This window comes from Bos indicus, chromosome 10 (genome assembly GCF_029378745.1).
Source record: "Bos indicus isolate NIAB-ARS_2022 breed Sahiwal x Tharparkar chromosome 10, NIAB-ARS_B.indTharparkar_mat_pri_1.0, whole genome shotgun sequence".
NCBI lineage: Eukaryota > Metazoa > Chordata > Mammalia > Artiodactyla > Bovidae > Bos > Bos indicus.
The window spans coordinates 6842492-6857909 of record NC_091769.1 but is presented as its reverse complement, the minus strand read 5'-3'; the positions used below and the strand labels follow the sequence as shown (position 1 = coordinate 6857909).

The 15418-nt window shown below is 35.7% G+C and overlaps 1 protein-coding gene across 8 annotated transcripts in view; it reads left to right on the top strand.

Annotated features, from left to right (window-relative positions):
* Nucleotides 1-15418, top strand: part of CERT1 (ceramide transporter 1) — a 141541-nt gene that overhangs the window by 112300 nt on the left and 13823 nt on the right. For all 8 annotated transcript variants that reach the window (XR_011568711.1, XR_011568709.1, XR_011568710.1 and 5 more), the window contains 6 exons: nucleotides 5018-5113; nucleotides 7345-7477; nucleotides 8293-8363; nucleotides 11266-11394; nucleotides 12378-12507; nucleotides 13740-13876. Coding sequence is in view for 5 of the 8 variants with exons in the window: in XM_070796852.1 (XP_070652953.1) it covers nucleotides 5018-5113; nucleotides 7345-7477; nucleotides 8293-8363; nucleotides 11266-11394; nucleotides 12378-12507; nucleotides 13740-13867 (687 nt within the window). In the remaining 3 variants the exon portion in view is untranslated. The remainder of the gene's footprint in view (nucleotides 1-5017; nucleotides 5114-7344; nucleotides 7478-8292; nucleotides 8364-11265; nucleotides 11395-12377; nucleotides 12508-13739; nucleotides 13877-15418) is intronic.

Below are 15418 nucleotides of genomic sequence, written 5' to 3'. Positions count from 1 at the left end.
CAATAAATGAGTGACCAAACTGGATAATACCGGGAGACTGGTTTATTTGCTAAGCTTCACCTTGCATTGAAATAATAAAATAACAGACTCTTTAAAAGACATCATTACTGGTCACTATTTTCTCTTAAAATATAGAAATATACAGGCTATAAATTAAAGAAAATGTAATGAGAGCAAGAAAAGAATTTGAACTGTCTATAGGTGCCTGAGAATTAGGGCTTCAGAACCCAGATCTGGACCTTAGTTATAGAATATATAAAACATTTCGGATACAAGTGAAATGTCGAGGAGCAGGTGCCCAGATTTTTACAAAACTTCCAAATGTAGCTTACTTCTTCACCTAATTTCTTGTATAACTCAGTTGAGAAAAATCTTTCTAGTATTTTTTCCTGATGTACAATGCTCATGATTGATCTGGTTTTGTTTTTAAAGCTTTTGATTATTCTGCTCTTTTATATGCCCGAAGGGGAAATTAAGAGCAATAGCATTGAGGTCTCTAAGTATTTACTGTCTTGCTAACGTATTTGTTGTCATTAGCAGACTTGGCAGTTAACTATTGATTAATTTGGCTATGCCATCTACATACAAATACTGGCTCATGATCACTTTGTTCTTGTTGATATGTAATGGTCATAGTCCTGCTTAAAGAGGATAATTAAAGGTAAAACTGAGATTGCCCCTGAAAATAACTTCAAATAAAATATATGACTCTCTTAGGAAATTGGGCTTCCCTGGTAGCTCAGCTGGTAAAGAATCTGCCTGAAGGAGTGCATGGCAACCCACTCCAGTACTCTTGCCTGGAGAATCCCCATGGACAGGAGCCTAGCAGGCTACAGTCCATAGGGTCACAAAGAGTTGGACATGCCTGAGCGACTAAGCACAGCACTAGGAAATTAGTAGTAACACATGAATCTTTTGGACAGGTGTTGGAAATGAAGTAGCTCTAAATGAAAGGGTATAGAAAGTAGGAAAGAATTACATTCCCAAATGGATTTTTTTGGCCACATTTATTTTCATAACACAGTTACCATGTAAAGGTGGCAACTCACAGACCAAAGGAAAATAAAAAGCATCCTTAGTTGGAAAGAAAAGAGAGAAAATCAAAGGGTGGGTAGTACATCTACAGGTTAATGTATGATGAGAATTACCATTGCCAAAAAAAAGTCTATGTAAAGCTTTTGCCCACTTTCGTCCTTAGTAACTTTACTGTTGTGGTAATTCTCTATTTCACCCCTCCCTTTTTTATTATATAAAATAAAATCGCTAATTACTTTTATGCTGATAAGTGCTAATTTAGCTGAACTAGAACATAGTCTAAAATAATAGATCACTATTAATATTTTTATACATATCCTTTTTTCATATATATGTATATTAAGTAAAATTACATACTTCAGTAATAGTTTTTTCCTACCAATGTAGATAATTCTATATATACTGTTTTGTATAAAAACTAGCATTTTTTGTTTTGTTTTATTTTTAAACACCTGTAATTGGACCCATCTTCCCATCAGTAAATATAGGTCTAGATCTCCTTGTCTGTTGTATGAATATGCATGTTAGATTTACCACCTAATATTGAACATTTATTTTCAGTTAGTCTCTATTATTTAATAAATAGTGCTACCTAGGCCTCCCTGTATATACACCTTCTTTATATATACATCTTGGTACATTTATCCAATTATTTTCTTAGAATATATTTCTAGAAGAAGTTTTAGGACAGAGGCCATGCACACGCCTAAGCTTTTTTATTCTTATTGCCAGACTGTCCATTAGAGAAGTTGAACTAGCTACACTCCCGGGTCAGTTTTGTTTTCCTCTCCTGACACTGAATATTATAATTTAGTTAATATTTGCCAATGTGATAGACTAGAAGTGTTATTTTTGCTCGTTGACTATTTGCATTTTTCAGTGAATTGACTATTCATATCCTTGACCATTTTTCTTTTGGGTTAACAGTATACTGTTAATTTGTTATTAATAAATAACTGTGTCCAGCAGATCCCTTTATGACCCTGTAACAGTAAGCTTAGTTGTATTCCTTTCACATAGATAAGAAAAAGAGGTTCAAACTCTGTTTGAGCCCTTCTGAGACTTGTTCATTACACTTTTGTTGTGCCATCAAAGGACAATTTTCTTTAGAGCTAGCCTTCTAAAATGGCATACTGAGTGATTGAAATGTGAAGTGAAAGAAAAGGTAAGAACTGGAGTGCCATCACCTCCAAATGTGTTTTATCTCCAGTCTTTTTATAGTTCATTTGCTATGAAGATGCTGTTTATGTCAGCTTACCATTTTCAACTCAAGGTGCAAAAAACCAAGGACACAATTCCTGAAATTACGCTTAGGCTAAAATTCACCCTTCTTGTTTTTAAGGGTGAATTTAACATTATTTTCTAGTATATCAGATTTTGAACCTGATAAGGTAGAAATTTGGGCAAATGTTTATTCATGTCATCCAATTAATGGTCCCTAGCGTTACACTTATTTTTGATATAGAGTTGAAACTGGAAACAGTAAATGGAGCATCTTTATATCTGAAATATGAGTGTGGTCACAAAGGCCCAAGCCACTGCCCCTGTAGTAACATTGCTACTGCATATTTTAAGATAAAATTTATACACTGAGATTTTACTGGTGTCACCTTTCTTTGTAACCTTACTATTATTACTTCAAGGAATATACCGTAATGGATAAAGATTCCTTGGTGAGGCTTTGAAGACATGGCTAATATAGTAATTCGGTACTTTATTAGTTTTGTTAATTTCCTAGGAGCGCAGCTGTGAATACATCCTGTTTGTTTCTCTGTTGGATGTTTTCAAGCCCTCTTAAGGAAGTAAATGAGGACAAAAGACTGAAAACTTTTCCATAGATGCAGTGGTAGCTATAATAGGAATTCTGTTGCTTCATCTATCTAGCAAGACGATGTTAAATGCATTTACCGTACACTGTTTCAAACTTAAGTTACTTCCTATCAGTTTATATTTGTGGAATCTGGTTTCTTTTGCATCAAAAGACAAATCAAAAACAGCTTCTCATTTTTCAGACATTTGAAATAACTAATTTAGGAATACTCTCCCAAATAGAAACACAATTACCTGCATATTTTTTCAACAAAAGAGCTAAATGGCACTGAAGTTCTTTTAAACAGAACTCTCTTTGTTTTTTTAGCAGAATAAAATCCTTAACATTCTTCTTAAACAAATAATCCATTTAAAGTAGGGCCTCTTTGGGAGAAATATTTCTTCTACCTCTAATCTCATGATAAATATAGGTGTTCTTAACTCCTAGTAGCCTACAGAAAAAGTATGTACATACCCGGATCTAAAGATTTCTAAGATCTTGAAATCTAAAAGTGATTAAAAATAATCTCCTAGTGTGGCCGAAGACTAATGCCTTAGGCCAGGCTGCTGTGGAGGCTCTATTTGTGCATGCTAACTGGGACTTGCTTTGTTCTTCCTCTAATAAGATACCTTTGGTGTGTAGTATTTGTAACTTGGAATTCTACATTAGTCATCCTGAACCTCTCAAAGCGGATTTCAGAATTTTAGAGACACAAAGATTTTATTCCCAGTCAGCCTTTGAAGTTATGTTTTCTAATTAAGGCTTTATAAAATTATAGATGGACTAGTAGTCATGTTTTAAATTTTCTTCCAGTTCTCTAACTCAACACCCTTCACGTTAAAGATTATGGATAAAGAAATAAGTTACTATGTAACATTTATTTAGTACAAACGTAGATTGTAGAATTTCAGCCTACACACTATTACCAAAAACTTTTCTGATGATCATTGCCAATTAAAGAGACATTTTTAGTCATAACTACTTTCAGTAATTATGAAGCCAAAAATGCCTTCTGAAATCCAGGAAACTTGGTATACACATCACAATAACATATTGATAACATCCTTATATGCAGAAAAATGGTATCTTCAAAGTGACTAATTTTAAGAGCTCTGCTCCCAAATCATTAATGTATTTAATTCAAAATACATGTAAACCTGGTTCTTATGTTTCCCTAATGAATGTAATAGACTTTATGTACAACAAGTTGTTAAACTTAGGAATAAATCTTAAAATTGAAGCTTAATATACATATTTTTCAATTCTTTTCTGCCTTCTTTTAATATTCTATAAAACAAAATTATGAGTAAAAGTTAAGAAAATAGGACTTAGAAACTGTTTGTGTAGATGGAAAAGGTGCCAGTTCCTTCAGAAACAATCTGTTTATCACTTCATTTCTGTTTATAAACATGTTTCATACTAGGAGGGTTTCCAGAGAACACTTAAATGAGATCTTACCAATGAATCTGATTGAGGATTCTGGGAGGAAGAACTATTTGACTCTATTTATAAAAGATGTGTCAGGATAATTTGATAGTTAAAAGCAGAGGTTGCAATTTAAATTTAGTAAAAGAAATTTAGTTAGAAATTTAGAAAGAATGTAGAATAATGAAATGGAATCAGATATATGGAGAAGTTGGTTATTTTTTTAAGTTGGCTTATATTCATGATAAAAGAGGAATTGAATAAAATAACAAAAATTTTCTTTTTGTAGAGAAATCTTGACACACAAACAAGCTTTCTAATATTTCTGTGTAGTATTTAACTACAGAAACACTGGACTAGATGGTCTCTTTGTGCCCCTTTTACGCTTAATGTTCCATGATTTTATGCTTTAAGACGACATCTCTGTAAGAATACATATTGTAGGAAAGGAAGGAGTAGTTCTTTCTTCCAGAAAACACACATTTTGGTCACTTGATGGACATTAGGCCAGTGTTAAGTAGAGTGAAGCACCTTCTTTCCCCACATTTCTCCTTCCTGTCATTAACCTGGATATGATATCTGGAATGTGGACTAAAACTCTTCAACACTGTATAAAACCTACTAACCTTTGTGCATTTGGTTGCTTACCTTTCTAAAAACATCATTTCTGAACTGAAATAACTGAATACCATTCTGTTTTAGAGATTATTGGACGTGGATTCTTACAGTTCTGTTTTTCTTTTTAAGGTTGAAGAGATGGTGCAGAACCACATGACCTATTCATTGCAGGATGTAGGTGGGGACGCCAACTGGCAGTTGGTTGTAGAAGAAGGGGAGATGAAGGTAATTCCCTGCAGGCTAATTGCAGCCCCTTGCAGTCATACTGTATTATTATTACTGATCTAAGTAAGATAGCACTTACAGTTTTCCTTTAAGTAAACTATTACGTATGATTGAAGAAGCTCTAAATAGAAATAAAATGTCTCTTTGCTTTCTTGATTTAGCTTTTACATAATTTTTTATGATCATAGTATAAATCTGTACACAGATTTTTCTGTTTTACCTTGGCCTTGGAGAAAATGGGTTTTGATATGAACAGGTCACAATTAGCTAATGACTCTCTGGATATTTCTCTCTTTAAATATACTGAATGTTGTGCCCAGGTGTTAACTTTTTTCCCTTTTTGGTCTGTACCTCACTTCTTGTTCTTACTCTCACTGCTTCTTTTTTTTGGACATTGATTAGCTAATCTTGCCCATATCCCTAAGCGTAAGAGAGTAAGAGCAAGGGACAAGAGATTGAGTGTTCAGTTGAAAACCAACAACATTATCATTGAATTTTGGATTACTTTATGCCCAAGGCACAATGCTAAAGATAAAGAGATATTTAATAAGACTCCCTCCAAGCTAAAACTTTGGTTGGAAGGAGGATATTGATATTTAAAAGATGCAATTATTTAGCTCTACCAGATAATATTGAATGAAAAGTACACGTGAATAGTGGAGAAAAATTGAAAGGGATCTCAGATTTGAGACAGATTGTTTTACATCAAGGACTATGATGAGAAATGGAAACAAGGTTATCACAAAGGTGAGGCGAGGGCATTTATATTCAGGAGTTTTGTACAGATTTTTGACCAGAATTATTCTCACAAGTGAGATACGTATTAAATGTTGGAATTTACTGTCCTCCTGAATAGGGAACAAATTAAGAAATCAGAAGAGATAAGCAAATGAGAGACCAGGATGTTAGTTATAATTCTGACAATCTGATTTAGAAATAAAGACCAGCTGTCATGAGGTCTTACTAATATGTTACCCCAGAATGAAACATAATATTTCTGACATAACTAGGTAATCACAGGCCTTCCCCCACAAGAGCATGCCCCAAAAGCAGACCAGCATACATCCTGCCCACAGGAGAAGGGGTTCAGCCAAGCCTGCCTGGCCCTCCTTCTGTGTTCACCATTCAGGTGTCCGTTTCCCCCCTCCAAGGAGGGGGAAGTGAAAGGCTGGAGAAGCCAGGAGTCACTGTCTAGGTGGAGGTCCTTCACCTGAAGTGAGTGGTAGAGAAGAAGTGCTCCTGCAACTTTAGAGAGAGTCATTGGGGCTGGTTTATGGGGTTTATAAAATAACCCACTAAGCAAAATGTGTTACTGTCTGTAGCAGTGAGCTAGCCATTGTATACAGAGTGACATTTTAGAAGGACTAGGCTCGTAGGGATATGCAACTAGAGACCAAGAAAACTACTTAGGAGATTCAGGTACAAGGTGATGAAAACATACCTAAAAAAGATACACAATAGTAGAAAAGCCAAGTTTTGGATGTCTTATAGATTACTAATAGATTAAAAGCTATGTGAAATGTAAGGGAGGAAATCAAAAGTCTAGAGTTTCCAGTTTTGGTTACTGGAAAAATATCAGTCCCAATAACATAAATAAATATGTAAGGAAAGGTACTTTGGAGAGAAATTAGGTGAAATGCCTAACAGTGTCCGGCTCCATAGGCACTCCATAAATTCAGAGCTGGTTTCCTCTGTGATAACTTGTTTGTTTTTCAAAAGAACTTACTAAAGAGCTGTCTAAAGTACCAAATCCTCTGTAATTTTGAAGTAATTAATTTTGTTCAGGAGTTTATGTATATAGTCTCAGTATTTAAAGCAAGATAGATCTTAAGGCATGCAACCTCAGTATTTAAAAACAAGATATCATTGATCTTTATGCGATGTTAGCGTTCCATCATTAGTTCAACAAATAATTGAGTGCCTTCTGTGTTTCAGATACTGTTCTAGATGCTGGGGATACAGCATTATCCCTAAGGAGATAATGTTTAACCAGCTGTATTTGGCCTTTTTAGCCATGATGAATGGTCTTTGAGAATGTTCAATAAATAATGTCTAATTTAAATTGATGTATTCGTAGCTCTCACTCATTACATATGCATACTTTGGAATTGTAGTTTTAAATATTTTTATGTATTGTCTCTGTTAATAATTTGAAATTTTAATTTTTCTTTTGGCAGAATATTTATGTTCCATAAGTGTTTTTCAAACATATTTTAAAATATATCCTCTAGGTATATAGAAGAGAAGTAGAAGAAAATGGGATTGTTCTGGATCCTTTGAAAGCTACCCATGCAGTTAAAGGCGTTACAGGACACGAGGTCTGCAATTACTTCTGGAATGTTGATGTTCGCAATGATTGGGAAAGTAAGCTGCCATTATTATATTTTGATAGTTTTTAATTTTAAATTGAATACCAAATCTAACCTGGTTTTCTTCGTCTGAGCTGTAGTTTACAAAGTCATAAAAACTCCAGATAGTTATAAAAACTATCTGGAGAATCATACAGGGGACTGATAGTACCTGAGCTTTTCATTGTACAAAATGCTTCTCAGTGAATTACAGCATTTAATCCACTACAGTCCTGTGTGATAGGTAGGTAATAAAGTAAAATTCAGATAGCCTAAGTGACACGTTAAAGACCACAGAACTAGTTAGTGGAAAAGCCAAGGCTAAAATAAAAGGTTTCTATTTTATCATCTTCTTTTTTTTCTATACTGCTTTGTTTACGTCATAAATTGTAGATTAAGGGGGGCTGTGGGGGGAGTGGTGTCGGTGGAGGGGGTGTGTTCTCCTCAGGCTTACAAACATAGTCACCTGAACCTTGGTGAACAGCTTATTCAGCTTCAATAAATTAAGGATGATAGGGAGGGAAGGGGTCACGGTGTTAGGGAATAATTTGTGCCCTAGTAATGAAGCCATGATTAGAACTGCGTTCTTGCAGTGGGAGCTGGATACTGGGCCAAAGAAAATGAGGTTTCCTGGTGATTAGATCTCATTGCCACCATCTATAACCCCTAATACTAAATAAATATAAACTCCCTTCCATGTGGATGTAGCCTCAGTAGAACAAGATCCTGTTCATTTTACTATAATGTCCATTCGTAATGTAAGTGAATTAGTCACATACTAGGAAACGGTAATACATTTTTTTGACTACTAACATTTTCTCTTCATTGCAGCAACTATAGAAAACTTTCATGTGGTGGAAACATTAGCTGATAATGCAATCATCATTTATCAAACGCACAAGGTAAATATCTTTTAATCCCAAAAGGATTCCAGCGTAGTTTGAACAGAGACATATAAAATACTCTCTAAAGTAAAATTTGGCAGGAAATTAAGTTGCACAAAAAGATTCAAAGACTTTATTAATCACGAATTTCATGTATTCGAAAAGTAAATCAGATTATTTAAACATTTCTGCTTTAAAGCAGAAATGGGTGCAAATACAAACCTGAAAAATATCCAGAACATGGTTGAAGAAGATATATAGTAAGTCTGGAGAAGAAAGTACTCAAATCTATTTAAATGTTTTTCTAGTATCTAGTCTCTAGAGGAAATAAATGAGTAACCAAATATGAATCGGTTTCCTGCAACAGTAATAGAAAATGGAAAGTATGTTATTAGTCTGTGTTAAGACTTAAAAGTGAACATGATCTAAATGGATTATCTGACATCAGGGAAAAATTTCTGAGCATCAGCTATTGAGAGGTTGTTGGTCATGCCCCAGAACACAAAGAAACATTGTCATTTAAATTGGTTTCCTTTCACTTCATTTCTTCCTCTGTTAATCTAAATATTTAAATTAGAGAATATTTCTCTTAACTTATTCTGCTCTATTTCCATTCTTAACATTGCCAAATATTATGTTGAATAAACAATAATAAATTAAAATTTTGGAGAGATCCACCAAAAGCAGTTTAGTACGTTATATAAGAAACATGATGATTCAGTAAGTACTTCATTTTTCTTTTTAAAATAATTTTTAATTGAGTTGAATATTTGATAATATTTTCAGTTTTGTTATGTATTTCTTGAGTTAGTCTTGTTATCTGAGGCATGTAATGTTTAATGACTCTGACTTAGGCTTCATTTACATGACAGCTACTCAAGAAAGGCATAACAAGATTCTGTTTTAACTTACTGATTTAGGGGGTTTAAAGTAGAGTCTGAAATTTATTAGACTTTAAAATATTAGTCGCTCTGTAATTTGCAGTGAAAATAAATGACCAGTCATTTAGAATCGGAGAAGGCAATGGCACCCCACTCCAGTACTCTTGCCTGGGAAATCCCATGGACGGAGGAGCCTGGTAGCCTGCAGTCCATGGGGTTGCTAAGAGTCGGACACGACTGAGCGACTTCACTTTCACTTTTCACTTTCATGCGTTGGAGAAGGAAATGGCAACCCACTCCAGTGTTCTTGCCTAGAGAATCCCAGGGACGGGGGAGCCTGGTGGGCTGCCGTCTATGGGGTCACACAGAGTCGGACACGACTGAAGTGACTTAGCAGCATTTAGAATCAGAAGGCTCTTATTTTCTAAAGATAATTGATCCTGGAAAATGGGCTGCAGAAATTATTTTACTTGTTAAGTAGTAGATGGAGGGGAGGAATCAGATCAGATCAGTCGCTCAGTCGTGTCTGACTCTTTGCGACCCCATGAATCGCAGCACGCCAGGCCTCCCTGTCCATCACCAACTCCCGGAGTTCACCCAGACTCACGTCCATCGAGTCAGTGATGCCATCCAGCCATCTCATCCTCTGTCCTCCCCTTCTCCTCCTGCCCTCAATCCCTCCCAGCATCAGGGTCTTTTCCAATGAATCAACTCTTCGCATGAGGGGGCCAAAGTACTGGAGTTTCAGCTTTAGCATCATTCCTTCCAAAGAAATCCCAGGACTGATCTCCTTCAGAATGGACTGGTTGGATCTCCTTGCAGTCCAAGGGACTCTCAAGAGTCTTCTACAACACCACAGTTCAAAAGCATCAATTCTTCGGCGCTCAGCCTTCTTCACAGTCCAACTCTCACATCCATACATGACCACTGGAAAAACCATAGCCTTGACTAGACGAACCTTTGTTGGCAAAGTAATGTCTCTGCTTTTGAATATGCTATCTTGGTTGGTCATAACTTTCCTTCCAAGGAGTAAGCGTCTTTTAATTTCATGGCTGCAGTCACCATCTGCAGTGATTTGGGAGCCCAGAAAAATAAAGTCTGACACTGTTTCCACTGTTTCCCCATCTATTTCGCGTGAAGTGATGGGACTGGATGCCATGATCTTCGTTTTCTGAATGTTGAGCTTTAAGCCAACTTTTTCACTCTCCCCTTTCACTTTCATCAAGAGGCTTTTGAGTTCCTCTTCACTTTCTGCCATAAAGGTGGTGTCATGTGTATATCTGAGGTTATTGATATTTCTCCCAGCAATATATAGGTCATATTAGGATTATTTCTGGAAAACTAACTACAATTGTAACTTAAAGTGTGTTATATATAAAATACATTACTTTAATAATCTTTAGTTTTAGTTTTCCAGAAATAAAAAATATTGTACACTTAAAAATTAAAGCATTTTATGTTACGTATATGTTACCAAATTTAAAGAGAACTGTAAATAGCAGAATGTTATTCTTTTGGTGTATTCTGCAAAGTCATTAACTCAGTTTTCATAATCAAATCCTTTGGTGTGGGTGCTTTCCATTTAAAATCTGACAGATATTACCTTCTACTAAAACATTTTACTAGTCTTACATTTGTTTCTTTGTTAGTTCCATATTAAATGTAAATAAAAAGTAGTTCAAAGTTTAGGACTTCCCTTGACAGTCCAGTGGTTAAAACTCCGCTCTTCCACTGAAGGGGGTGCAGGTTCGATCCCTCGTTGATGAACTAAGATGCTGCATGCTGTGTGAAAGGGAAAGGTGCTCAGTCGTGGCCGACTCTCTGCGACCCCATGGACTATACAGTCCATGGGATTCTCCAGGCCAGAATACTGGAGTAGGTAGCCTTTCCCTTCTTCAGGGGGTCTTCCCAACCCAGGGATCCAACCCAGGCCAACTGAGCTATCAGGGAAGCCCAAGAAAACTAGAGTGGGTGGTGCAGCCAAAAAGAAAACGAAAAACGGAGTTCAGACTTTCAAAATATTTGTACTTCTTCCACAGAGAGTGTGGCCAGCCTCTCAGCGGGATGTCTTATATCTGTCTGCCATTCGAAAGATACCAGCTTTGAATGAAAATGACCCGGAGACTTGGATAGTTTGTAATTTTTCTGTAGATCACAGCAGTGCTCCTGTAAGTACAGTGTATAAACATGTTATAATTGTACACTATGAAGTTAAATACACAACACAGCACAGGGCAAAAGTGATCAGCACACACCACACATAAAGATTTGATAATGCTTCTTAAATTTTTATTAAAGTTGACTTCTTAGAAGAGTACAGCTAGTAGTGTTACCTGAGAGCAACAGTCATGCCATGAACATCCCAGCAGGACTGTTTTCCTTTCCTCTTGAGGGTCGATGATGCAGCTGGATGGGTCACTAGGTAGGCTACTTCTCATAGTTACCTCAAGCCATGATCAACTGCAGGCAAAGCCTCTGTGGTTTCTATCTCGTTTTAGCTACTTTTACTACTTAGGAGGAGGGGAAACGTTCCTGATGTCAAATCAGCTTGGCATCTATTCTTTTTTTTTTTTCAAGAGACAGTTTAATGTCTGCACACAGTTTCCTGTGTAATACAGCATCACACCATGCAGGGCATTTACTCTTATTGTGTACATTCAGAAATGTTTGAAACACTTCTTAAGGCTGTAAAACAGAACATAGAAAAATGAACAGGAGTATATTCAGTACTTACGAAAAGTGATATGATAAAGAATATAGAGTACTACTTTCCTTTCCAATACTCCAAAAGATGTATTAATATATATACTTTTTTTCTTTAACAAGTAACATCACAAATGATCACATCTTCACATGCTTGGAGTATTATTTATATTCAATGCAAGACTATTACCATCTTTCATACACAAATTTTTTTTCTAGCTTTGTGACAATGCAACCTTTAATCCATTCAAGTAAATTCAACCCCACACCCCACAGTTGCTGTCCCCCAGCATTCAGACATTGGTATGTGTCCTTTATTGGTGTATATAAGATTTTGTTGGAGATGATGAGTTATAGTTTTGGTGAACTTAATGTAGAATTAGACCAGAAGAGGTTACAAAATACTGGATATCTACTACACTGGTGGTGGTATTTTTTCTTTTGGCAGCTAAACAATCGATGTGTCCGTGCCAAAATAAACGTTGCTATGATTTGTCAGACCTTGGTGAGCCCCCCAGAGGGAAACCAGGAGATTAGCAGGGACAACATTCTATGCAAGATTACATACGTGGCCAATGGTATGTATTTTGTTTTTGGTGTTTGGTCATATGGATGTTTTTATTATGATCTACATGATAACTGACAGTTTGGACAAATACCATTTACCAATGTCATTTTAGTTTTTATCCATTAGATTTAGTAATTTTTAATTTGGAGAGATATATATCAAAATTATTGGGACTCTTTCAAAATATACATGTCTGAATAATTACTGTATCAGAATTTCTGAAGCTGGGGCTGGAAAGGTAAATTTGTAAACTTCATCTTTAGATCACTATTACATGTACAGTTGTAAGAACCATTGTATTAGATACATGTCTTATAGAATATTTGTGTAATTAGGAATATAAGCAACAGTGAGAAAAGAAATAAACACTTCTTTTTTACCCAAATTTTCAAAGACCATTTAGTGACTTAGAAAGATGTTTATAACTTAAAGTTAAGTGGGGTGAGAAAAAGCATATAAAATACCATTTCAGTAAATGTTAAAAGAAGAAAATATGTACATATGAAAAGTTGAAATGCTAATACTGACTTGTTGCTTGATTGTTGGATTACTGGAAATTATTGTTTTCTTCTTTTTTACTTTATAATTTTGGGTTTTTGTAAAATATAGTTGATGTAAAATATTATGCTAGTTTCAGGTGAATAGTTGTTTTTCTTATTGTCAGACTTTTTAGTTTTCTAAATCTTTGTTCCCTTGTCCTTTAGTAGCTGCTAGTCGCAAAAAGTCGGGCATGACTGAAGCAACTTAGCAGCAGCAGTGATATATTTATTTCACACTGGCCTAGGGCTGGACAACCCTGTTCATCACTTTTAATGGTTCCTCATTCCACCCATTTCCTACCTGCAGTAAACTAGAGTCCCTCTAATCAAATGTTCAAACCTTCTTTATACAGAACCATCATTGCTGGTATGTTTACAGAGACAGTTATGCCTGAGCAAGTTACTATTTGATTATAATAGAGTTTAATGAATAAATCTGCCTTTAGTAAGCTGAAGTGCTGCTGTACTAATATTTGCATATAGTTCAGGAAACCAAGAACATTTTAGAACAGTAATAAATGCTTTCTAGTTTGTTATCTGTTCTCATCTGGTGGTTGGTACAGTACTAAGGACTGAGTGGTCAAGACTTTTTAAGAGGCGCTGTTTTATTGTGAGGAATAGTTTTTAAGGCAGAAGAACAAAGTGAGTGCTTTACACATGTGGGGAATTACCTTAACAGTTTGCATTTTCCTCTGTCTCACAGTAAACCCTGGAGGATGGGCCCCAGCCTCAGTGTTACGGGCAGTGGCAAAGCGAGAATATCCAAAGTTTCTAAAGCGTTTTACTTCTTACGTACAAGAAAAAACTGCAGGAAAACCTATTTTGTTCTAGTATTAACAGGTACTGGAAAATGTATTTTATCCTTTTTTTAAACTTTATTTGATTAACATGGCTCTTGCAGACATAATAAGTAAGTACAATTTCCCTTATTTTTCCCTTCCCAGAAAATAGTTTTAGGTTTTTGTATATTCTTCCAGGCTTATATGTATGTACTGACATATATCTTTGATTTTTTTCCCCAAAGTATTGTCTTGCAGCTTGCTTTTTCTATTTAATATATCTTGACTATTAGTACATAGAAAGATATATAAAACTATATCATTCTTTTAACATCTGTTGTATAAATGTTGTAAAATTTATTAAGCACTGGCCCATGTTAATGTCTGGCTGGTTCCATATTTTTATTGTCAAATGATGCTGCACTGAATATCTTTGTGCTAGGCACTGAAATCTTTTTTTTTTTTTTTTTTTTAATAAGTGGTATGTTAACATGGTTCAGAAGTCAAAAGTTTGAAAAGATGCACAGTAAAATTTATCCCCTGTCTCCTAATCACCCAGTTTTGCACCACTGCCGCATACCCCACATACCAAAGTGTATAGCTGCTACTGGTAGTTTTTTGTGTTTTTCCAGAAGTGTTTTATTTTCACTTAAATAAGCCAATACAAGTATATTCCTGCCGTACATACACCTTTATTGTTACTGGTAAAAGGCTGCATACTGTAAGTGGATTCTGCATCTTGCTTTTCTTACGCTTTATCTTGAAGGTCTTTCCACATTGGTGCAGAGCTGCTTTATTCTTTTTTTTATGGCTGTGTAGAATCCCATTGTATGGATGCACATAAATTTATCTAACCAGTTCTCCACTTGCAGATGTTAAAGTTGCTTCTAGCTTTTGCTGGAGCAAACAGTATTGCAGTCATACCCATGTGTCATTTAGTTTGTGAATAAATTACTAGCTGTGGCACTGCTGGCACTTCAGAGGTCTTGTGCATTTGTAATTCAGGTAGTGCCCTCTGTAGAGGTTGTATTAATTTACCATCTCACCAGCACTAACATGTCGGGAGTACTATTTCTCTGACACTCACACAATGTAGGAAATAAACCTTTCTGATTTTTTCCAACTCGATAGGTGAGAAATATTCTCCCAGTGCAATTTAAATTATAGTCCTCTTGGGAGTTCCCTGCTGGCCTAGTGGTTAGGATTCTAGGCTCTCACCGCCCTGGCCCAGGTTCAGCCCCTGGTCCGGGAACTGAGCTTCCACAAGCCACGTGGCAAGGCCAAAAAAAAATTATAGTCCTCTTGTTACACATGAGTTCTAGCATCTTTTCATCCAGTTGAGAACTACTTCTATAATTACGTCTGATTTCTGATTGTTTATATTGTGTTACTTCTGTTTTAAAATAGGCTTAATTTACTTTCAGACACCAACACAGGGATTATTGTATTGAAGTCCCAGATATGTAGCTTTTCCCAGGAAAATAGGTTACATGAAAATGTTAAACAGGTACTGGTCTTCTCTGAATGGTTAGTGTTTGGGACAAAGTCTGACCTTTGAAGGACTCTCTTAAAGCATAAGTGTACTATCTAAAGGCACTATTTT